The 24,549-nt window shown below is 44.1% G+C and overlaps 1 protein-coding gene across 2 annotated transcripts in view; it reads left to right on the top strand.

Annotated features, from left to right (window-relative positions):
- ELP3 (elongator acetyltransferase complex subunit 3) overlaps nucleotides 1-24,549 on the top strand; it is a 78,985-nt gene that overhangs the window by 35,319 nt on the left and 19,117 nt on the right. The window contains exons 10-13 of one of the 2 annotated variants that reach the window (XM_015859793.3): nucleotides 8,206-8,399; nucleotides 13,698-13,788; nucleotides 16,629-16,694; nucleotides 21,942-22,169. In XM_015859793.3, coding sequence (XP_015715279.2) covers nucleotides 8,206-8,399; nucleotides 13,698-13,788; nucleotides 16,629-16,694; nucleotides 21,942-22,169 — 579 coding nt within the window. The remainder of the gene's footprint in view (nucleotides 1-8,205; nucleotides 8,400-13,697; nucleotides 13,789-16,628; nucleotides 16,695-21,941; nucleotides 22,170-24,549) is intronic. The other variant, XM_085542279.1, reaches the window with a different exon arrangement.

Below are 24,549 nucleotides of genomic sequence, written 5' to 3'. Positions count from 1 at the left end.
TGAAGGAGAATTAGATTGTCCAAAACACTGTAGAGCTGCTGGTCTCAATGATTTTTCGGGTAGAAGACATTCTTTAAAGTAATCTGTGTTGCAGAACTTGTGTACTAATTTAAGACAATGAAAAATGCTTTATTTCCTGTACTTAGCCCTAGGGGAAAGCTGACCCTCCCAGAAACGTGAAGACCAGAGTCCTGTGCTTGGTAAAAGTGAAGGTGAAACTTCACAGCAAATTGATTGAGGTATTCTCATGGGTTTCTCCAAAACTGCGTAATAAATGGAGAGTCACTTGGAGCACCTGCAAGATGGAGCAGATGGGGCTGCTCGGTGCGGTGAGCACAATCTGGAGAGTCTTGTCTGGTGTTCACGTAGGTACTGTGTTCAGGAGTCAGAACCGTGCTCCAAGGTCGTGCTGTTGATGCCCAAGGCGTCTTCCAAATGTGAAATGTCTCTTTTATTATTGAGTTGTATTGCAGTGGCTGGGACTGTCACAGACGAGGATCACGCAGAGCGCGACTATCCAGCAGAGCGTTAGGCAGGAGGCAACCTGTAGATCCAGACCAGGGATAAAAGTGACTCTGGGAGGTACAGGATGGCAGTCAGGTTTTCCGTGTTCACCTGGCAGCAGCAGTTCCCTGTGCTGTGTGTAGAGTTAGGTTATTTGTGACGCTGAGGTTCACAGCGCTGGTAAATAACTCACTGAAGGCAACATCTCATCTGTGGACTAAATGCTCCTGTAAATTAGTTTGTCTCCACTTCATTGTGATGTTGGACCCCAAGGAAGAGCCATTTGTTTCTGTGTTTAATGTTACAGTGCTTTCTTACTCATGCTGACTACATGTCTGACTTGTGTTAGACACTGCTGGGTAAGTTCCCTTTGGTATATCCAACCAATACAACAAAGGATATTAGGAAACATTTCTCCTCATATGAAGCAGTGATGCAGTGGCACAGATGCCCAGGGAGGTGGTGGGGTCAGCATCCATAGAGGTTCTCCAGAACCATGCGGATGTGGCACTGAGGGACGTGGGCAGTGGGCATTGGGGAGGGTGGGCTGGGGTTGGACTGAGGATCTAAGAGGTCTTCTCCAACCTGAAGGACTCTGTGTAGGTTGTGTTTTTGAAGCTATATGGGGAGGTGAAGGAGTAACAGCTTCCTGCACCTTGAAGGACAAATTAGAGCATCTTTTATGGTGTTTTCTCTGGACATTGGCAGGCACATTCACTCTTCTGATTTGGAACTCAGAGTTTGCGTGTGAGGTGTTACAGAACAGCCTCAGGTAGGTGTGTGGTTTTAGTGGCAACTAAAAAGTACATTTATCTTGAGCTACTGTAGTAGTTCAATGTGAGATATCAGGGTTCTCTGTGATGTGCTGCTGATAAAATTCTTTAATATTGCAAGCCTGTACCTGCCAGGATTCAAAGACAAAGCAAAATGAATGTGCAAGAAATTTACTACTGTGCTCCAGTGTTCTCCAATGTGCTTTTTTCTTCAGGTGTTAATATATACCATTCTTGTTGAAACTGGCATACAGGTGGGCTAAGGAAGGTGTTAATCATCTTCACAGAACTGACCTTTTGTAGCAGCTACATTGGGCATTATGGCACTATTTACTCCAACTTAGTAGTTCCTAAAAATCACATTTTACAAAATATGGTGAAATTTGAAAGCTTGAATATGTCCGGAACAGAAAAAGGTTTTATTACATAGCTGTCAATAGGCAGGAAAATTATAACAATCAACTGGAAAATGGTCTTTGTTCTCTTCATTACAGAATGCTTTACAGCTGGAAGTTGGGATCATCAGCTTTGGAACCTTTTTGCCCCATGGCCACGTCTGTAGGTTTTGTTGGGAGTGCAGCCATTAAGCAGAAGTGACGTGGTTCCTTTCAGCTTTAGGCCTGCCTCCCTTTGAATCAGTTTTATAGGGATTCTTTGTCGTATTTATCTGCATTTATGTGTATGTCAGTATATATTCGTTTAAGGGGAGGTTAATTAAGAATGGTGCCACGTGGTACTGTGTTTGCATCAGGCATCAGTGACGCAGCAAGAGAGATTGCTAATTGCAGCGTGGACTCAAGCCCCTGAAGAACTGAGGATGGGTAACACTCCTGTACATCACGGGTCTCACATTTCCTTCTCTGGAGATATTCAAAACCTGCCTGGGTGCTTTCCTGAGCAACCTGCTGTAGGGAACCTGTTTCCACAGAGGGTTGGAATGGGAAAATCTCCAGAGGTCCCTTCCAACCCCTGCTGTTCTGTGGCGCTGTGATTTGGCACGTGCAATTTCTGTGTGCCATCTTTATATAAACCCAAGGCAAGTTTGGAAATTCCCAAGGTTATATTAGAAAAATATTTCAATTGTCTTTTAATTATATGTATTTAAGATAAGTGCCTGTTAAAGATACCGTGAAGTGTGGGTGTGCACAGTCAGCAGAACAAGCTCCAAATTGCCATAGGTGAAATACTTGATCATTTGCTTTTCTCTTCTGAAGCAGACTGATCTGCCTTATTGTCACTGTGTGTTCTGCATTGTCCCTGTGTCCACATAGTCTTGGCTGGCTTAGCGCAGAAGGTATGTGCAGAGTTATGGCGTGGTTGGGGCTGGAGGCACCTTTGTGTCCATCTGGTCCCCCCCAGCCCCAGCAGGGTCATCCAGAGCAGGGTGCCCAGCTGCAAGGCCAGGGGCTGTGGGAGATCCCACCAGGAGGAGCCCCCACTGCTCTCCACTCCCTGTGCTGGGGCTCTGGCACCGCCCAGCACAGCAGTGCTGCTGATGGGCAGCTCCTGGGCTCCAGGTTGTGCCCAGCTCTGTCACTTTGCACCTCCTGTAGGGATTTATGGCTGTAGTGGGATCCCTGCTCTGGGCCAAGCAGCCCTAGCTCTCTCAGCTCTCCTCTCAGCAGAACTACTCCAAAGTAGCAATAGCTTTCTTAGCAGCAGTGGTGGGTGTTGGTTATATGGCAGTAGGGACTTCCCCACTAATATCCCATTACATCTTGTTGCTGGTGACAACAGAGAGGTAATCTTACAGTATGGCATCTGACATGGAGATGTGTAGAGAAGAAAGGCATGGAATTGAATTCCTCTGTGCCAAAAAAATTGCACCCACTGGCATACATTGACTTTTGTGAACGTTGATGGAGACCAAACAGTAGATCTGAGCACAGTCAGGCTATGATGGTGTATTTCAACAGTTATGAGAGTGACATGAAGGACAAGCCGTGTTCTGGACAGACATGTGCAGGTAGTGCTCACGTGGTAAAAATTTTTGTTAATCACTGGCCAAAAAGAAAAAGCAAAACTAATGGTGATGACTGTGTTGAAAAATAGTGTTTTGTAGATGAGAATTTGCTCTATCAGATGATGTTGTACTCTCTGTATCCATTGTAGTTTCCACAGAAATAAATACAAGGCATTACTTTCGGAGCGACCAACATATATAACAGCAGCCTATTCCAGCATGCAGTCAAAAGGCACTGCTTGGTCTCCGCTTCTGGGTCAGTAGGCCATTGTAAGTGTCAGTGAATGCAGATCCTATCATTACGTTTTAATTAGACCAGCATTTACAAGAGAGAGGGGAAAATGCAAATCTCAAGCTAAAACGGAGCCACATTTTGGAGCCACGAGCTTCTATTAATGCATATAATTAAACTACTAAGTGATTGTTCATTCCCTGTAGAGTTGGAAGTGTCACTCAACGCAGTAGCTTTCAAGTGTTACCACTATTCATAGTTATAAATAATACAGCTGGTGGAGATAAGGAATGCTGTAATATGGAGAGCGAAGATAATGTTCATCTTAATGCAGACGGACGTGAATTTAATCATCTGCTTAATACCGGGGCTGTACTAAAGGAACGATTTCAAACATGTGCATGGAATTAGACGGCGAGGCACGTGATTTCTAGTGGGCAGTCATTAAAATATAGCTTTTGATGACCTTTATTTTTAACAAAACCTGACATTTTTCTAAATCGCTCAACAAGAATTGCTTCACTTATCCTACATCCTATCTCCTTATACAACTGAGCATCTTGAGAGCGGGAAGATTAAAGGTGGCAGCTGAATGTTTGGTAAGAAGGTGAAATGGAATCCCACAAAGAAAGGGACGTTATCTTTTTGGACCAAGGGGAAGAACTGCGGCTTTGGGGCCTTTTCCAAATGCGTTTCTAATTTCTCTGTGCTCGGCGCGGAGCAATCGGATTAAAACAGAAAGATGCTATCTTTTAATATTGGCTGCTGTGTGCTACGACCAAACCTGAAAATGGGACCAAACCGCTGCGTGGTCTGATTATGGTTCCAAATTGTTTGACCTTCCTGTTGCCGCCGTGAACAAATACATGATGGGCAGACAGGTCTGTAATATTAAAAGGTTACTACAAATATGTAAGGAAGTGAAAGATTTGAGCACAGGTCTTTATCTCTTTATCCCATCTCATATTTCGAGCTCGTCTGGGGGTCAGGTTGGCATTACGTTGACTTTACTTTTTAATGTCAGTGGTGTTGGGCAACAATTACAGCGTCGTGCAATTTTCGGTGCTCAAAGCAATCTATGGGAGTTGAACAAAAGAATTCCATCTCTTTGGTACGTGTGCCTTGATGGAAAAATCAGTGGCTTCTTGGCACCTAAATGACTAACTTTACACTCATCGGGCCCTGATTACTCATAGTGGCAGGGAGTTTATGAGGTGCTGGATGAATGGATCCTACAGATGCCGTTAGCTTTAATAACAGGGAACTTTCTTCAACAAAGGTGTATGCTAGTAAAATCAATTACTGTTCTCATAAAACACGTTAGCAGCTCACTTGTATAACCTTGTAGGCTGAATGTGTGCTGATGGGTTCTTATTAAGATTCATTGTTTGTAATTCATAGAGCAGCTGCTCCTACCAGGAAAGTACATTTAATGGAGCTCAGGTGAAGCACAAAAACGTGTTGAGTTCTGGTTACTTGGTATATTATTTGTTGTGAGAGGGCACCTAACTTTTCTCTAACACTGCGTAAATAGGGCAGTGTTACAAGGGATGTAATTTTAGGGTATGAGAAGATCTATGTTTGCGAGCCTCCAGGTTTCAAAGTTCGTGCTGATCTTAGTTTTTACATATATATCCATTTCTTAAAACACGGTGACAATCCCTCCCATCCTGTATTTGCGCACGCGTTGTTAATTCAACTCTAGTATTCGTATTCATCATATGGGAAGTGTTAAGTGCTCCTTGGCTCAGTCTTTAGCTGGAGAGGGGAAAAAGTGAAGTTCAGAGGTGAATTCAGTAGCTTTGGAGCGGTTTGTGTTTCCATTTGGAGTATTCACGTGAGAGTGCAATGCCACATCCTCAAGTGATTGGAAAGGACTTGAAATCTATAATTATATATTAAAATCGGGATCCTTTCTCTATTAAAATAGGGATCTGTTCTCCCCAGGTCTTCTTTAACCTCTTGCATCACGGTGTGGTAGCAGATGTGGGTTAAGTCACGATCGGACCCTTGCTGGGTCTGATGGAAGCCCTGCTGTGGACGCCAGAGGTCTTTGGACAGTGATCTCTGGCACAAATATTGTTCAAGGGATTTAAGTTGTTTTGGCTGGAAGCTGTTCTGAACACTTTTATCAGTTGAAGACACATTTTAAGGTGTCTAATTAACAACAGAAAAGGAAAGGCTACAGTTACTGGTAAAGCTTTGAACGTGTCGGCATTTTATAGTTCCTTTGTTTTGTGGGAGACTTAATCAGAACTGTTTACAAACGGGAAAAGGTGAAGTCTTTAAATGTTGGGGTTTAAAGAAACCTATTCAAGTTTGCCACTGAAAAAGGGGGCTTAGGAAGAAAGGAGGCACTGCTTTGCTGTGTCTGCCAAATCCTTTCAAAAGTCCAACTTGATGAATGTATTGAGAGATGGTTTAAGAAATAAATACGGAATGCTGTTCCTATGTCAGTGTCAGTGTTACTGAGATACAAAGTAGCATTACCAGCTCATTGTAATGAATTGGCATCAAATAAGCAGTATGCAGGAAGTGGCAAAATTCATGCTGTGATTGGAAACCTTAACTTTGACCTTGCCTTTGACTGCTGGGTGATTTTAACTTCAGAGCCGCGTTGATGCGTTTGCCTTTAATCTGCAATGTAAATCAGCGACTGTTTTAAACATTCTGACTGGTGAATCATAGATGCTTTTGCATTCAGTTCAGTGTTGTTGCAAATAATAATGCACGGCCTCGCTGGAAGCTTTTTTCCTTGCTGGAGTGGTGTATTTACCTTCCCATGGCTCATTGTGGAAGCATCATTGCCTTCTTACTGTAATGTCTTGCTCTTCTTCAGTGCTGCTTGGTCACATTATTCCTCTCATTAGAGCAGTCACTTCTTACAAGATCGTCTCATTCTTTCTTTCACAGTTGCTTTCTTTTATGCTAGAGCACCTCTAACCACCCGCTGAAGTCTGTCCTTTTGGATTCATAGGATTGTACAATGGCTTGGATTGGAAGGGACCTTGGAGATCATCCAGTTCCAAGCCCCCTCCATGGGCAGGGTTGTGACTCACTAAGTCAGACCCCAGCTCAGGCTGCTCGGATGGGCATGGATGGCCTCCTTCTCAACCAGAAATATCCGCCTGTAACTTTGAACTGACCCCTCAGAGTCAGATGGCCACTTTTGAAGGATGCATTAAGCAGGCATGGTGTTGTCACATGAGCACAGATCCTATTTCTGATGTCACTTCACCTCAGTCACTCAAAAGGTTGCTCCGTAAGTCCTGGCCACAGGTTGGCGACGTGAGTCACCCAGTGGCCTCAGTACATCATCTGTGTCAGAGATGACAATGATTTCACAGGGCTGGGCAGATGATTCGCCTGTCACCACCAGGGGATGAAAGAACGTGCTTACCACAAAGAGCAGCATCATACAGAGTACACAGAGAGTCATGGCAAAAGGTGCACACCAACCTTTTAACCTCTTGGATACCCAGACACACTCCAGAGTGAGTGCGATGGTGCTGGGGTCTGCGCTCATCTGCTTCTATCTGCTCCCACCTTTTTGAGGAGAAAAGCAGGGTTTGACAGCCCTGTAGTTTTGTTGCAGCAGTGTGGGCTCAAATCCACGGTCCATGACTTGTTTCAGGCTGATGCTTTGGTGGATCCCATGTCTCTCTGTCTTGGTGCATACCAATGGCTCAGGTTGCTGATGGCATTTGCTTCCAGTATTGGGGCTTTACACCCATCAGCAGCAGGAAACCTTGCAAAGTCTCCAGGTGGGGCTGGGAAACATGAGTACTGGGGGCATTCAGCACTAATGCTGGCACAGGGCTGTCATAGCCAGCCATCAGCTCAGCTTAAGGAATGTGAATTTCCTTTTATTACAGTAAGGACACTGTGCTGTAGAGGGGTCGAGCTGTAGATTTCAAATGTGTGGTAGTCTAATCTAGTGCATGTAGCTGCTGTTAGGAGGAGGGCCATGCATTCCCTCAAGGCTGCTTAATGGTCAGTTGAGAGTTCCTTGCTTCTTGTTTTTATTATTATTATTATTATTATTATTAATAATATTGTTGTTGTTTTTATTATTGTTATTATTGTTGTTATTACTGCCATTTTTAAGCAATTTTAATTGTTGTTACTGAGATTTAATCTGAAAAAAACCCCACAGCACTTGCTGTGGAGTGTAAGCTAGCACTATTCAGTTTGCATCTCTATACTGGAATCTGGTCACAGGCATTTGGTCATAGCAGGAGATACGGTTTGTCCTCCCATTCTCCGGGATTGTTCAGAACTTCATTGTAGAATAAATCTGTTTTTCTTCATTGCTATTCAAATGATGTGTCCCAGACACATTGATTAATCTCTAAATGTGGCCTGCTGAGACTGAAGATAAGTACGCTCATTTCTATTGTTCTAATTCTGAGCAGAGTCTGTTGCAATAAATGGAGCAGTATCTATTGGATTCACGCTGAAAGGTAGCAGCAAGGCACAGACTTGATTCATTGCACCGTCGTCTGGATTTTCTTCTTTTGCAGCTTTTCCTTTAAATCTATAATATGCTTTCATTCCTAAAAACATTGGAAACTGATAAGTATTGGGAATTCAGTGCAGACTTGTCATCCATAAGTCACACTTACAATCGTGTTCTACAGAGCCTGGCATGGAATTAGTTTCTTGGGGGCTCCGAAGCCCCAGGAAATCTAGTTTGTTTCTCTCTGACTCACACTTCCTTTCCATGTTTACAGGAGTTCTTTGAGAACCCAGCCTTTCGTCCCGATGGAATGAAGCTCTACCCAACGCTGGTGATCCGCGGCACCGGGCTGTATGAGCTCTGGAAGACTGGAAGATACAAGAGCTACCCCCCTAGCACTCTTGTTGATCTCGTGGCCAGAATCCTGGCTCTGGTCCCGCCGTGGACACGTGTGTACCGTGTTCAGAGGTAATTTTCTGCGGTGGGCTTTGTGTATTGATTTATTGCACTTGGAGGGATCCTTACTTTAATTACAGCAAGATCTGACTCAGCCTGTTAGTATTTTTCAGTCGCGATCGTTAATGCGCTAAAGATTTTTAAACTGCTTCCTATCTATTCAGAATGGGAAAGGCCATATAGAATGAGAAGCTATTTAAACTGAACTGCCTCTCTAATGCAGCCATAAACTTCAAGATTTCTGGAGGCCCCATTTTCACAGCCAGTCGGATGAGCATAGGATACAGCACACGTAGTACTCTAATGGTAGTGATGGATAATTGCCTCTTGGCTGTGGGCGAAGTTTCCTATATTTATTACAGGAGCTACAAGACATTTCATTTTTTTTGGCTCTAAAGACTTCCTGTCTTCCCCTGTGGGCGTTGCAGAGTTCTCACAAATATATTACAATGGTGCTGTTATTTCCATTCAGAAGTCTCACTTCCCAGGGCGATAGGTGCTACTTGCCCTAGCACTGTGTTTTCAGTGTGGGGTCCTTCTTGGATTATTTCTCTTCTGTTACCTCCTATGTGTCTAATATTAAGGAGGCTATAGCGTACTTACCTGGTTTTGCATGTCCAAACTGTACTCTGTTGGCTTCCAGCTATATGAGCTGGAGGCAGTGCCAGTGCCTGGCTCTTTGAGAGTCCAAACCATAGAATGGTTTGAGTTGGAAGGGTCCCTTAAAGGCCAGCTGGTCCCACTCTCCTGCAATGAACAGGAGCACCCACAGCTCCACCAGGTGCTCAGAGCCCCATCCAGCCTGACCTTGGCTGTCTCCAGGTACGGGGCATCCACAGCTATTTGGGCAGCCAGAGGAGGAAGTTTCTAGTGTCTTGGTCTGTAATATAAATAAGCCGCTGTTGAATGCAGCTTGGAAAAGCATTCTTTTAGGATGCCTTTTTAGAGATGGAAGTATTAATGCAGACAGACTTTCATCTTATCTGTTATTTCAGATAAGGACTGACCTTATCTGAAATAATCCCCATTTTCAAGGAAATGAACTGTGGAATTATGTGCAGAGGCACGTCAGTTCTTTGTCTGAAGGACAGATGCAAACAGGAAATCCCTGCAAACCTATAGGAAAAAGAAAATAACACTATAAAAAATGGGAAAACTGATTTGGGCACAGAACTAACTAGGAAATAGCCCTGCATAAGGGAAGGCAGGGAGCTGAGAATTTCCTGTCAACCAAAGGAATGAGATTCTGGAGCAGCTTTGCAAAGTTAGCAAAGAGAAATGGAAGAAAGTGTGAATACAGTAAAGCTTGATTGAGTTGGTAAGCATGGTGGTGATCCAGCCGTCTGTATTAACAGAGACATGGATGAAACTAGTGGCTGTAGCCAACCTCTAAAGGATGTGGTACTAATGAAGGTGGCAAAACATGTCTTGTAGGAAACATGTACTTGTTTTTGCCTCAGGCTTTTCATGTCAGTCACAGAAGCATTATTAAAGATAAATTTCTGTCTTTTTTTTCTCTCTGCATGTCTGTCTTCCTCTCCCTGGTGGATTCCAGCATAGACAGAGTGTCCCATTTGTTCATGATGCTGTTACCATAGTGTGCATCTGAAACAAATGGCTTTGTTCTTAGAGGGCTGCAGGAGTTTGCTGCCTGGCAGATCTTCCCCTGAAGAACACAGGCTTGGAAGAGTGTCTGCTTGGCATGCTGGTTTCCTTGAGCTTGACAATGGGTCTCTTCGGTCGCCAGTAGCAGCCTCCATCCTGCTGTCATCCAGCTGTCAGTCATTATGCTCCAGCAGAATAACTGTTTCCTTGCTGACTGGCTCATGTTATCTGAAACTTGTTCTTGATGATTACAGATTTGTACACCTCCAGTGCAAAGCCCCAAATCCATTACTTGGATTTAAATTGCTTTCAGGGTCATTGTGTGGCTCTGCAGCACAATAACAAACAGAGCCAGATTTCTGAAACATTGATGGTCTCTTCCCAACACTGCTTTGCTGGGGATAGTGATAGGACAAAGGGAAATGGTTTTAAACTGAAAGAGGGGAGACTGAGATTAGTTGTTAAGGGGAAATGTTTCACTCAGAGGGCAGTGAGGCCCTGGCAGTGCTGCACAGAGAGGTTGGGGATGCTCCATCCCTGGAGGTGCTCAAGGCCAGGTTGGATGGGGCCCTGGGCAGCCTGATCTAGTGACTGGCAGCCCTGCTCCCAGCAGGAACAAGGTGATCTTTGAGGTCCCTTCCAACCCAAACCTTCCTATGATTCTCTTAAAACCTTGTTGGATTCTTTCTGTTTCAGGAAACGCCGAATTAAAGGTATAGCATACTCAATGCTAGTGACTGGTTGGAGGGGGGAGATTTCTTCATGGTTGCTTCATAACTATTGAGGATGCTTAATACTGTATTTATACTGAATGTCTGTGAAGCTGATTGGCACCTACGTCCTTTGCGTGGAGAGGTGTGAAATGACAGCAGCAGTGCCACGTCTTGAGATATTTCCTTTGGTGATTCTCAATGTTTTATTTGGATGTTATTTTCACTGGACCGGTGGGGACATGTAGGTATGAGAAAATAAAATACTTAACTGAGATCCTACAGCTTAGAGTAGTAAAAATATCCCTGTTTGTTGCAGGGGAGTTGCACTAGATGGCTTTTAAAGATCCCTTCCAACTCAAATGGTTCTGTGATTCTGTCTATTCCAGCCAGTTGGTTAACAAGTGTCCTAAGTGATGCAGAATATTAGAAAGACAGAAGGTGTGATAGGCCCCATTGGAGCTTCTGGCAAATGGAATACTAAAGTTAATAAGGTCAGGATGTAATCCCCCATATCCCTCAGTTCGGTGAGCATTTGAGCAAGTCCTGAAATCACTAGGACAACAGTTTGGGGTCTGTTCAAAATAGGCTGTTATGCGTGCACTAATGATGCACCCAGGGTATTTATTTAAATGCCTGATTTGAATTGGTGATAGAAAACTGCTTTCTTTTTCTTAAAAAGCTTCTTTTCCATGTTCATGCTTTAATTTGGTTTGCTCTCTAGCAGGCAGATGAGAAAGGCTCAAGTTACCTTATCTTGTAATCTTTCATTTGTTTACAGTAGATTATTTACAGTCTCATACACCACTCTGGATTTAGCTTTAGACTTGGTTCTAGAAGATGTCAGGGCATTTTATCTGTGTCCCTCCAGGGGAAATGCATACAGTCTGACTTCTTGGAGTCGTTCCATAATTAGAAGCCAGGCGTTTTAGTTAGATTATCACCGTAGATCTGACATGCCCTGATGAAAATGCTGTTCCCCTCTGGTGTGTCCTTTAGTCACAACGTGAAGTGCTCATTTCCTCTAATTGAAGCTCTTTGAAGTATGTTGTGTTGGCTCTATGGTTTCGTATTTACTCAAAGAAACCCACTGAATAAATGAACTGGTTAGCTAATTGTATTTTGCCTCAGCTTTTGGCACACAAACGTAAGAGGTGAGAAATGGTTCATTTATCTTTTGCTTCATAGAAAGAATAGCAATGGAAAGAGAGTGGGGAAGTAAAACTCAAGACCCCTGGGCTCAGCTTTACACTGGAGAAAACTGCACTGAAATCAGAGTGTGATGCTGCCCAGGAAGGTGGTGGGGTCACCAGCCCTGGGGCTGCTCCAGAACTGTGGGGATGTGACACTGTGGGACACAGTGGGCATGGTGGGGGGGAGAGGGGGTTGTCGTTGGACATGGGGATCCCAGAGGTCTTTTTCAGCCTTCATGTGTGCATAATTCTGTGCTGAAATGGGAGGAGGTCCCTGAAGTCTGAAGCATTTTGTTTGTATTCTTGATAGTAAAGGAAAATTCCTTTTCTTGTCCCCTTGCCAAGTGTCTCACGCTTCTGCAAGACCAAAGCAGCACCAGGGTGAAGTCTTTAGGACCCTTGAAGACCTTTTCATTTTATACAGCTGATGCCCAAACCAGTAATTGTTAATGATTTGAATGCAAGTCCTCAAGGAACCGAATAGATCAATTAATACGTTTTACAGAGGTCATCAGACAGCTGCTAGATGGTGATGAGTTTCAATCACTACTGAACCAAGATGGATTAAGCTAATTACATTACCAATTCCCTGAACCATCCCGTTCTCTGCGTGTTTTTGTGATGCTCTGTTCTTTTCTTTGTCTCTGCAAACATTCAGAAGAGCAGGAATAATGGCCAAGGAATGTATATAAGCCTCATTTTAAGACCAACCTGCTGTACAACTTATTGAAAGTCTTCCTCACCTGTACAGTCCTTGTTTCTCTATGGAGGATTTTGAAGTATTTAGTAGTGCACTTGGGTGGTGTGTCATGAGAAGTGCCATGGTGGAGCTTCAGCAGGAAGGGGGAGAAGAAGGATTTGGAGTTGATGCGAAATATTGCATTAGACAGAAGGAGAGCGTGGTTGGGATGTCCCACGGATTGTCATGCTTCTTTTTCTGCTTTGTTTGGTTGCACAAATCCTCCTCTTCCCAGTGGGACAGTCTGACAATGGAAGCAGCAGAGAAGCCAAATCTGGCCTTTCTTCCCAATTTCATTTTAGAACCTCCCTTGGAGAGCTTGAGGAGAACGTCTTGCCATTTGCAGACTCACTGATTTATGTTCCCACAGGCAGACTGTAGGTTTTCTGGCTAGACTTTGCTACCCATCATTAGCTGAACAGGATTCTCTTTTTTAAACAGCAAGCTTCCCAATATAAACATGTTGTAATTCTGATGAACTTTGCCTGACTGTAACTGAGCTCAGAAAGATGCAGTCTGGTTCACAGTTGCTGATCTCCAGCAGAAGACACCATGAAGAATGACTGACCTGGAGACCTACGCTAGGCATTGGCTGGAAGATCCTTTTTTTCCCCTAGTGAAGAACTAAGGGCAAAATACTAACCCATTTCTCAGGGTTGTAAAAGCCTACTTTTGTCCTCAGTCTTATTACTAAGCTTTCTCCATTTGTTTTCCTCCTGCTTTCAATTGAAAGCATGTTATTTGGTTTATGGTGGAGTCGCCATCACTGGCAGTGTTCTAGAAGTGTCTGGATAGGGAGCTAGGAGAGATGGTTTAGGGGTTTTCTGTAGGTATGGTAAAGGGTGGACAGTTGGACTAGATGATCTTATAGGTCCTTTCCAACCTTGTGATTCTATGATTCTATGATTTCATGTTCAGCCAAAGACTTGAAACAAATGTAATTCAGGTAAATTCTGTGCTCTGCTATTTGGGATCTTGGCCTAGATGACCATATTGGTGCCTTGTGGTGTATTATCTGCTAATGCAGTTGCTTGAGGTTGTTTTGTTTTCCTTTAATACACAGAGACATCCCAATGCCGCTGGTGAGCTCTGGAGTGGAGCATGGGAACCTGAGGGAACTCGCCTTGGCCAGGATGAAAGATCTTGGGACACAGGTGAGGTGTTTGTCAGTTGGTATCTGGGAGCAGCTGCTTGGTGACATCACACAAAGAAACATTGGTTTGGAGATGAGAACACTCAATAGGAGCCCATTTTATTGCTGGATTAAAACAACCTGCCAGGTTTAAAAAACCCAAACCCAGCCACCTTGATGATATTTCAGTAAAGCTGGACTAAAACTTGTCCTATCCCTGAAGGCTCGCGGTAATAGTTGGTAATACTCTATTTTATTGTATTTGATTTTTGACAGGAGGAAACCTTTTAAGCGGGAGAGAAGGATTTATTTTTAATTTATGCTATTAGAATTTCTCCTTCATTTCTTTTTCCCACGCATGCACTTAGTTGACTGAACAATTGCAAGAAAAGCTCTTAGTCTGAGGCCAGGCAAATCTTCCAAGAGACATCTCAGCACAAACAAATGAGACTTGATATTCCTGATATTTGTAAGGTCAAATAAAAGTAGGAGCAGGGGTGGGGAGGAGGAGGGGAAGAAGGAAGTGCATTTATGTTTGAAGCCAGAGGCGGAGGGGTGTACTCAGCCTTGATTTTTCTCCGGGGGTTGCTGTGGCAGTCAGCATTCACAGTGCCTTACATTGCCTGCTCTGACTCCAATTGCTGGTTGAACCTTCCTCCAAAACCCAGTCATCAGCCACAGTGTGCAGGTCCTGCAGCCTCCAGTAAAGTTATGTCCAGGCTCTGCCTTTCCTTGGGACAGCCAACTTGTTAGGCAGAGCATCACACAAACCCTGGGCTCCCTCCAGCTGTTTCAAAGGTCTTTCATTGCTTTGGTGTCCTGGTGCAGAGCCAGATCGTCATTGCAACAGTTCCATGCATCTGTAATGCGACTGAGTGCTCCCTCCTTCTGGCTCACCTTTCCTTAAAGAGGTTTTTAAGGCATTACTGCATCCAATGGAATGAAAAAGTGGCCAGAATGGAGCGACCTATTCTATAGTGAGAACCTGGCTTTGCTAGGAGGGAACTGAAAGCCAAATCCAGCTGTGTGGCCTTGTGTGCTTCTGGGGATAGTGAGTGAGTTAGATTTTGTGTAATTCCCACTGTGGCACAGGGGATGGGATGGGATGGGATAGGATGGGATGGGATGGGATGGGGAGGGTCTGGGGGGAAAAAGGAACTACGAAACAAGTAAAGGATGGTTTGGGGCAGTGCAGTAATAACAGGTTTTGCAGATGTAGCTTTTTTGCTTAAATACCAACAGGGATACTGAAGAAGCAACGATAAACGCTTTATCTCTTAGTAGCTCCACATAAACTTGTGCTGCTGAACCATATGATTGGTGTTTAAAGTGGATAGCTCCTGACTGCCTTTGCCATCTCATTTGGATCTTGCAGCTGCAGTGCAAAAGATCAGCAAATAAACTGCAGTGTCTTCCTTCCTGCTGGGCTTTCTTTATCTACTTAATCACTCCTAACCTGGTGCCCTGGACTTCCTCCTTAAATCATTCCTCACAATCTCTCTCCAGTAGCAGGCCAAGATTTGGCAGAGAGCTTTGCTGGACACAAAAGCTCCCATCCCTCCTGCTGGCTTTTCACTTCTAAACCAGGCAGGGGAGACAACCTGCCTGCTGCAGTGAAGCCTTTTCAATTGAACTCTTTAGGGCTACTAGTGAACCCTTCCTGGGTTTGATGCTAAAACCACATCATTTCTTTTGTACTTGATCAAGACCAGCTGGAGAAGCAGGGATATCTGATCCATGACACTCAGGGCTGAGCCCAGTAATGGAGCTGACCCATTAAGGACTTATCAAGCTGTCAGTCTTCGCTGTTAGAAGAACTAAATCTGTAAAAAAAAAAATCATTGCTGTGCAGATGATTATAGATTTTAATTTAGTGAGGCAGAAACACTGCAGCTGGTGGAATGAGGGAGCAGCCTGCTGCAATACAGCTTGAAATATAAAGTACTGTTGTGATTTTCTTGTGTTGGAGGAGAAAGCAGTAAGTATGTTTTGTTCTTTTTCTTCCCTGAGCTTGGAAAAGGAGAGAAGGCCAAGGCAAGGACCTTCAGGAATTATATGTTTGTAGGCTCCCTAGTGAAGACGAGCTGGCTGTGGCAGTTCTGGCTTATCCCATCTTTGGGGTATGGCTTAATGAGTTTGCTTAAGGGTTGGGGATCAGTTATGCCATACACCAGGGTGTATGCGATTGCAGGAAAGGAGTTACTCATGAGCAGCCTTGCAGGAGGCACAGGGTGCTCAGCCACTGGGTGCAACTGGAGATACATGAATGTTGGATTGAGACATGGAGTTTTAGAACATCTTCCCAGAATAAGTTGTCCTGTGGTTCTTCATGAAGAGTGGGTGTTGTTCAGCCTTACCTTGCTGTTCGTATTGGAACAGCTGCTTTGGGTGAAAGTACTGCCTGCTTTGGGCTGCGCTTGGCTGGCCAAAGTTGGATTAACGTTCACTTTGGGTGTTACGATAAACCTGCTAAGATGTGCACGCACTTGGTCTTTGCAGTAGGAGTGCTTATACTATCACAACTGTTCACTGATATGAGTGGCTGCCAAATCACTCGGCTTCCATTGGTTGTGCTGAGATGCACAACTTCCCATCCAGGCCCTGCTAGTTGTGAATCAAAGGGTGCATTTCCTCATGATCCATAATGGTTGCTTAGTGAAGTTATCTTTTACCAGCATGTCTTTCCTTTTAGCATTAAGACCTCTTTCCAAGGTGTATTAGGGTTGAATTTTCATTTCAGATTCATCTTTGCAACTGCATGCTATTTCAGCTCAGTTTTGGGCCCAATGGGTGGCTGGAAATCTGTGCATTTCAGAGCCTAATGTATTTGTTCTTTGTGTTTCTTTCCTTTTCTGTTCCAAGTGTCGTGATGTAAGGACCAGAGAGGTTGGAATTCAAGAAATTCACCATAAAGTGAGGCCATATCAGGTAAGTTTTGTCTCCTTTCTTGCTTCAGACACCACTTGTTATGTGCATTTAGTGTGGAGGTGTTGGGACCTATTTGTTGCACATCCATTCCTGTGGTTTGCCTTCATAATTGGATCCAATTTTCCATTTATTTTCTCAGCATCTTTGGATGCTTTTTCTTTGACTACTGTCACATGCTGAAGTTTATGGACCACCATGTTCAATGAGCTGACTGTAGTCACTTGCCATTTGAGTGTCTGCGCTACAACTCTTTCTTTTGCTTCTCAACCTTCCCTTTTCTCTCCCATCATTTAAAAACAACAACAAAAAGATGTAGAACATACCAAAACCACGGTATATGCATACTGAACAGGAATGAATATTTAGCAAGATGAATTCACAGCCTTTTGTGGGAACCTACATGTTTGTGTAGGCAAACAGTGCATGTATAAATCCACTTCTGCACGTGTATGTGTATATTTCTGAGTAGTTCCATTTAGCATATGACACATATGCTGTGTTTTTCCTTCCTAAAATAGTCCACAAAAAGATTACTGTGCTTTTTTTGTTTTTGGAAGGGAAAATATGTGCTGCTGAATTTCAAATGTCCAATTCAGGAAACCAATTCTGTGTCTCACTATAATTACAAGAAGGGATCCATCCTTCTGGGAAGTGGTCAGGATGTCCATGGCCATGTTTTGGACCTAAGAGCATGAGCTTTCTAAGATCACATCAGCTTGGAATCCATAGAATAGAACCATTAAAGTTGGAAAAGACCTCAGATCCCCAAGTCCGACTCCAGCCCACACCCCCATGCCCACAGCCCACGTCCCTCAGGGCCACATCCCCACTGTTCTGGAACAGTTCCATGGACAGTGACCCCACCACCTCCCTGGGCAGCTGTGCCACTGCATCACTGCTCTGTATGAGAAGAAATGTTTCCTAATACCTAATTCCTAATTCATCACTGCTCTTTTGGAGGGTGAATGTTTCCTCATATCCAGCCTGTACCTCCTGTGGCACAACTTAAGGCCATTACCTAGATGCATGCTGTAGCCAATGCAGCATGGAAGTGTGTAATGATCCCTGACAAACTGTCTTGTTCTTACCAACTTCTGTAAGAACTGTTGTTGTGCAGACTCTTTTATACATAGGCCATGCAGCTTTTCTGCTCTCTTCCACTTACCTGATCTGTGGTCACTTTGCAGAATATCTTCCAAAGATGTCCACTGCCAGCAGTGATCTAAATTGTACAGTTCTTCTCTGCAAACAAGTGGTCAGGCAGTGGAATGGGCTGCCCAGGGAAGTGGTGGAGTCACCGACCCTGGAGGTGTTCAAGGAACGTTTGTATGTTGTGTAGATGGACATGGTTTAGTGAGAAATATTGGTGATGGATGGGTGGATGGATGGATGGATGGATGGATGGATGGATGGATGGATGGATGGATGGATGGATGGTTGGACTGGATGATCTTGTGGGTCTTTTCCAACCTTGGTGCTTCTGTGATTCTTGAGTAATTAGCAAATAGCTTATCTCAGGGTTTTCAAAGCAGTTTTGTGTTGAATGTTCCCTTTGTTCAGCTCATCTATCTGAGTGGCAGGAGGATGTCATTATGTAGTCGTAGCAAAATTTATCATGACAGCAAGCAAGAGAAATATTCTGAAAATGGTATCATTTTTCATGAGCTGTAGACTAATGACAAGGTGTGATGGTTTCTTGGCTTTGTAAGTAAACAACACATCTTCTTGATAAGGGAGGCTATCATGTCAGAACAAAAATGAATTAATTGTTTCCTATAATTAGTTGTGCTTTATGCAGCTTCTTTCTGCTAAGGATCAGCGGGCTGTATGTAGTTTTGTAACAGTGATGGTGTGTCTGCTTTTAAAAGTCTTAGAAAGGAAAAAAAAAAATCAATTTGGAGTAGATTACTTGCCCATAGCTGCTTATTTACAGAGCTGTCTCTGAGCTCCCTTTTCAATTAGTGGCATTTCTTCATAGCTGTGGAAGATGCTTGCTTGCTCTCAGAGTGGTCAAAGCTGTGCAGTGCTCTGTAATAGCCTTAAAAGTGCTCCAGTGAATTGTTGCTGTTAAGAGATGTTGGAGTGGCAGCTTTTGGAGGGCAAGAGGCAATGACACTTCCTGCTTTAACATTCGTGTAGGCTTGTATCTGTAACAGGTAGAAGCAAATGTTTCTGCAAAACGTGTCTTTTTATCTTAATCAAGATAATTATCTTAATGTAGAGGGAAAGCAGGGCAGATTTTAGAGCTCCTTTAGGTTGAGTGTAATCTGCACTTGGGTTTTCCCTTTATTTCTCAAGGTAGGTTTGGCAGTCTGCATGTTGAATATGGCAGATGTCCATATCTACCAGTCAACCTGGTGGTGACCCGTGCTGTCGTTTGCCACCTTTCAATCAGTATCTATCTCAGAATGTAAAGGCTTTGACCATCTCATGATCACTGCAGCCTCTTTTAGAGGAATTTTTTAATGCTAGAACCATCTATTATGTCCAGAAAAGTGGGGAGTACAAAAGACTTGATTGAGTAGGGACTTCTCTGAGCAGTTCAGGTTGTCTGGTATGTGCTATCCAATGCATGTAATGCACAGCCTGTTGGTCAAGGTTCCTATAGGCTTAGTTCACTTCTGCCTACCAGAGCCTTTTGGATGGGCTGTGGCCATTACAGGGCATCTGGGCACTACTGAAGAGCAAGCAACAGAGACACATTATTGATATTTTTTTGAGTTTGCTCTTAGGAGAAATCTAAAGTTTTCCAGTCTTGCTGTTTTGGACTCTCGATATGTCATTTTCTGCTTTGTTTTTGGAAATAATCATTGGGTTGTGGTGTTTTTCCACGCACAGACCCTCAACAGCAGAACCTGGTCCTTTAAAAACCCTCCTGCTCCCCCATTCCCCTGTATGTTTCCATTTTCCTCGTGGCGTTAGGTTCGCACCAGCAGACCTGGATCAGCCTGTGTTAGTTGTCCTCAGCAAGCTGGAGCGTTATTGTGCTTGCAGAGAATTTGGCACGTTGGCAGACATCTGTTTGGGTTCCTGCCCCATGAGCTGTACATCAGTGTTGAAAGGAGCCCTGCTTCTGTAGTCAGTACAGGATTTAATTGCGAGTTGTGTTCACCCGGGCTTTGTCATGAAGCAGAGCAGGCAGGAGACAGGTTCCCTTATGGCTTTTCTGTAAACAAATCTTTAATTCATGGGTCTCTATGTACTAGTGGATTAGTAGAAGAAATACAGAGATCCTTTGCTTGAGTCTTTATAGTAGTACTGGGAAGAGCATAGCAAGGTATACACAAGGATCTTGTGCCTCATGAGGTTCAACAAATCCAAATACAAGGTCTTGCACTTGGGTTGAGGCAACCCCCATTGCCAGTACAAGCTGGGGGATGAAAGGATTGAGCACAGCCCTGCTGAAAAAGACTTGGGGGTACTGGTGCATGGGGAGCTGGATGTGAGCCACTATGGTGTCCTCACAGCCCAGAAGGCCAGTTGTATCCCAGGCTGCATCCAAAGCAGGGTGGCCAACAGGGCGAGGGAGGCGATTAAAGGATTCTGTGATCAATTCTATGTGCACCATCAGGGAGTAACTGTTGGATACGCAGTGTCACGTTTGTGCGCAGGACATTCACTGGTGCTGGCCATTCACATTTGAGTTCCTGAAGTTAAAGTAATATCTCAAAGTGACGGTGGCACAGTGATGTGATGGTTTTAGTTTAGCTCTTGGGTTGGCTTTTGAAGGAAATGGTCTGATCATTCCCTGCTTAGAAAGCATCGGGAAGCACAAAAACCTGATGCCTTTCAGTTGAATTTAGAAAGCACCTTCCAGGAGCACGCCTACTGTGCACCATACATTAATGGGTGCTTAGTTCTAGGGGTGAGACTAGAACTGAAAACCCACAAACATGTACTGTGGGGTCATCAGGTCCTCAATCCCGCAGTCTAGGTGAGGGCTGCCACTGCTCATCTGTTGGGCAATGTGGGAAAGAATGTTGGTCTGCTTAGCAGCTGGGTGTTGCAGGTGGGCAAGGGAGCCCCTGCAGCAAGGATGGGTTTGTATTCCAGCTATAGCAGCTCTATTCAAAGCACGAAGAGAGTGACTCATCATGTCCCACAGATGTGCCTTTATTATCATCAGCGACAGGATACATCAAATTAACTGAGTGAGAACTCTGCTAGAAAGAAATGCAACTACCATTGTGGGAGATCGGATCAGGTCTCATGTTGCTAAAAGTCTGAAATTTTGCAGTTTCTTGGGTCCTGGAGCTGCTACAGGAGGTCTGAAAAAGAAGGTTGTTTTCTTCTTTCTGCTCCCTTCTCCATCAGTTACTCTTTACAGCTTCTAGGTGCTCTGCAGAACTAATTTCTTCTACCCAAGCATGATCTGTGTTGTGTTCTCCACAGTCAGCTCTCTCCTTGCTTTTCCCTTCCACTTGTTGTGATCTTCAGAACTGCCTTTATGTAAATAACCATCAAAACTGGTCAGCTCTCAGGGAACCTGTTGCGGTGGGTTTGGTGTCTCCAATACCATCTGAAGGAGTGAAAAAAACACTTCCTACTGATTCTATTAGAAAGTACGTGTGTAATTTATGACGTGTTGCAAAGAATTCTGGAACTCAGTAGGTGCTCAACGCCAGCTGTTTCAGATCGATCCACTCCCGTTGCAGTTTGCACCTGTAGTTATATCCAGTGTGTTTGCTGGAAGGATCCAGTTGATATTTAGTAAAGTTGGCTGCTTTGCAGACACCTCAAGTCTTTTCTTTTGCAAAGCAGCAAAGACATGGCCCAAAATGCAGGTCTGATGAAGGCAAATGCAACGCTACTCACTCTATATTAGCTAAATTTGTCATTTGAATGGAATTTCAATTATAGCCATCCCTTGGTTACTGGAATGTGTTTCAGTGCTTAGGAAGCTCGAGTGACTTTTAAAACCTGGGTTTAGGTTGCTGACTTACCAACGGGTGGCCATCTGGGTTACCAGCCCTTCTGGAAAGCACACAGGTAGGCACTGAAGACTAGTTCAGTCCCACTGATAAATACATTTCTATTGAAGTAGCCCGTGTCTTTAATATGACTACAGGAATATCGGTTCTTATCCAGCACTGCTGGATTCTAGGATTCAATTGGCCAAAATTGTGTTTTCTCTGAATCATAACAGTACACAAAATTGGTTTTTGTCTGTTCAGCGTGTTGCTTAAGTTATTTTAACAGGTTTTTCTTTTCTCTTCATACTCTTCTTTACTTCTTCTCTTTGCCCAGATTGAATTAATTAGAAGGGATTATGTGGCTAATGGTGGCTGGGAGACCTTCCTGTCCTACGAAGACCCGGAGCAGGACATTCTCGTTGGCCTCCTGCGACTGCGAAAGTGCTCAGAGGAATCCTTCAGACCTGAGCTGAAGGGGGGTGTTTCCATTGTGCGGGAGCTGCATGTGTATGGGAGCGTGGTCCCAGTGAGCAGTCGGGACCCTTCCAAATTTCAGCACCAGGTACCTCAGGCCTTCTTTATTCTTTATTTTTCATCTATACCCCCCTGCTCCTCCCCACTCCTTCCAGTATAATTGGAGGAGGACATTCATTCGTTGTTTGGATTATAGTCTGCTGCTCCATCTCCAAGCAGTTGGAAGAGAAGGTTATCAGAAGTAGTTAATACAAATTCATTTTGGGGAAATCATGCTTGCCCAACCTAGCAGCTCTCTATGATGTCATCACTGGCTGGATAGATGGGAGAAGAGCAATGGATGTTGTGTACCTTGACTTCAGCAAGGTGTTTGACACTCTGGTAACATCCTTGTTATGAAACTTAGTGAATGTGGGATAGATGAGTGGATGATGAGGTGCATTGGGAACTGGCTGACTGGCTGAGCTCAGAGTGTTATCAGCGGTTCAGAGTCTGGTTGGATGCTATAACTAGTGGTGTTGCCCAGGGGTTAGTGTTCATCCTGGTCTTGTTCAGCATCTTCATCAGTGACCTGGGTGAAGGAAGAGTCCACCCTCAGCAAGTTTGCTGATGATACAAAGCTGGGAGGATTAGCTGACACACCTGAAGGCTGTGCTGCCATTCAGCAAGACCTGGACAGACTGGAGAGTTGAGCAGGGAGGAGCCTTATGAGGTTTAACAAGAGCAAGTGTAGAGTCCTGCACCTGTGGAGGAGTAACCACATGCATCAGTACAAACTGAGGGATGACCTGCTGGGGAGGAGCTTTACAGAGAAGGACCTGGGATCCTGGTGGACTGCATGTTTGCCACAAGCCAGTGTGCCCTCATGACCAAAAAGGCCAATGGGATCCTGGGGTGCATTAAAAAAAGAAAGTGGCCAGCAGAGGAAGGAAGGTGATCCTCCCCCTCTACTCTGCCCTGGTGAGGCCTCATCTGGAATATTGTGTCCAGTTCTGGGCTCCCCAGTACAAAAAAGACAGGGATCTCTTGGAAAGAGTCCAGTGGAGGGCCACTAAGATGATGAGGGGCATGGAGCATCTGTGTATGAGGAAAGGCTGAGTAACCTGGGTCTGTTCAGCCTGGGAAAAAGAAGACTGAGGGAAAGATCTGATCAATGTTTGTAAATATCTGAAGATAGGTGGGAGGCAAAGGGATGAGGTCAGGCTCTTTTCGAGGGTGCAGAGTAATAGGACAAGGAGCAATGGCCTAAAACTTGGATATAAGACATTCTGTACTAACATGTGGAAGAACTTCTTTACATTAAGGGTTATGAAGCACTGGCACAGGCTGCCCAGAGAGGTGGTGGATTCTCCTTCTATGGAGACATTCAAGACCCATCTGAATGCCAACCTGAGTGATCTATTGCAGGGAGCAGCTTTAGCAGGAGGTTGGACTCGATGATCTCTTGAGGCCCCTCCCAACACCTGCAATTCTGTGATTCTGTAATAGAAATGCAATTGAATTTGAGCCTCTTCTTGCATTTCATGTGCTGAAATCCTGCTGCTTCTGAGGTTTTGCTGGTGTGACAGTGTTTAGGCAGTTGCTACTGCTCTGATATGTAAAAGAAAAGCACGGCTGAAAACTATCTGCCATGTCTGTATGGTGCAAGAACACATCTATTCTGGTGCTCATTTGGCTTTCAAGTGCTAAGCATCTCTGGTTCTCAAGCGACTTTCCTTTGATATCCTGTACTGTACATCAGACTTCACTGCAAAAGTAAAGGGGATATGTCCGCTGTGTGGGTGTTAGGTGCTATTTTCCTTCTAAAATGGGTTTTGTTCAGTAGAGTAATTTCACTTCTGAAGCCTGAAGTAGATACAGGTGGGAAGGTGAGCGGTTTTGAGGCCTACCCAGTTTTCTTTCAAGGAACCATTTATTGAACAAAAGAATGTCTGTAATTCCTACTACCAAAACAGAAGAAATTCAGCTTCGGTTCCGAGACGTTTCCTGGCTCAGGTGTTTTGGGGAGGCTTTTGAGTAAAGCCTCTTAGTTATACCCAATGGTTTATTTTCGCTTCAGAGCCACTTGTGAGGCCATTTCCTCTCTATCTTAAAAGCAAGTGAAGAATGGAGTGGAAAGCTGTGTTTCTAATTCCTCGCAGCGAGTCGTATGAAGATTGCACATTATGCCTCTGCGGAGTATAACGTGCTGTGGCTTGCAGTGAGCAAAAATGGGAATTACATTTTGCCCTGGTAGACGTTGAACCTTTCGAGTGAGCTTTTAAAAAAGCAATCAGTTTGTCCTCTGTGCCAGAACTGCTCAAGGCTGATGTTTTAAATTAACTTCCTTGTATTTATTAATCATTCCCTGAGTATACGTGCATTAAGATGCGGTTTTGGCTTAGACGCTGATGACGTTTAGCCGTGAGGCAGAGACTGTTTAAAAACAATAATTAATAAGGGTATAATGAACGCATCCACTGTAAAAT

This window comes from Coturnix japonica, chromosome 3, assembly GCF_054131305.1.
Source record: "Coturnix japonica strain WE chromosome 3, WE-NBRP24, whole genome shotgun sequence".
Classification (NCBI taxonomy): domain Eukaryota; kingdom Metazoa; phylum Chordata; class Aves; order Galliformes; family Phasianidae; genus Coturnix; species Coturnix japonica.
This window is presented reverse-complemented; position numbering and strand designations above follow the sequence as displayed.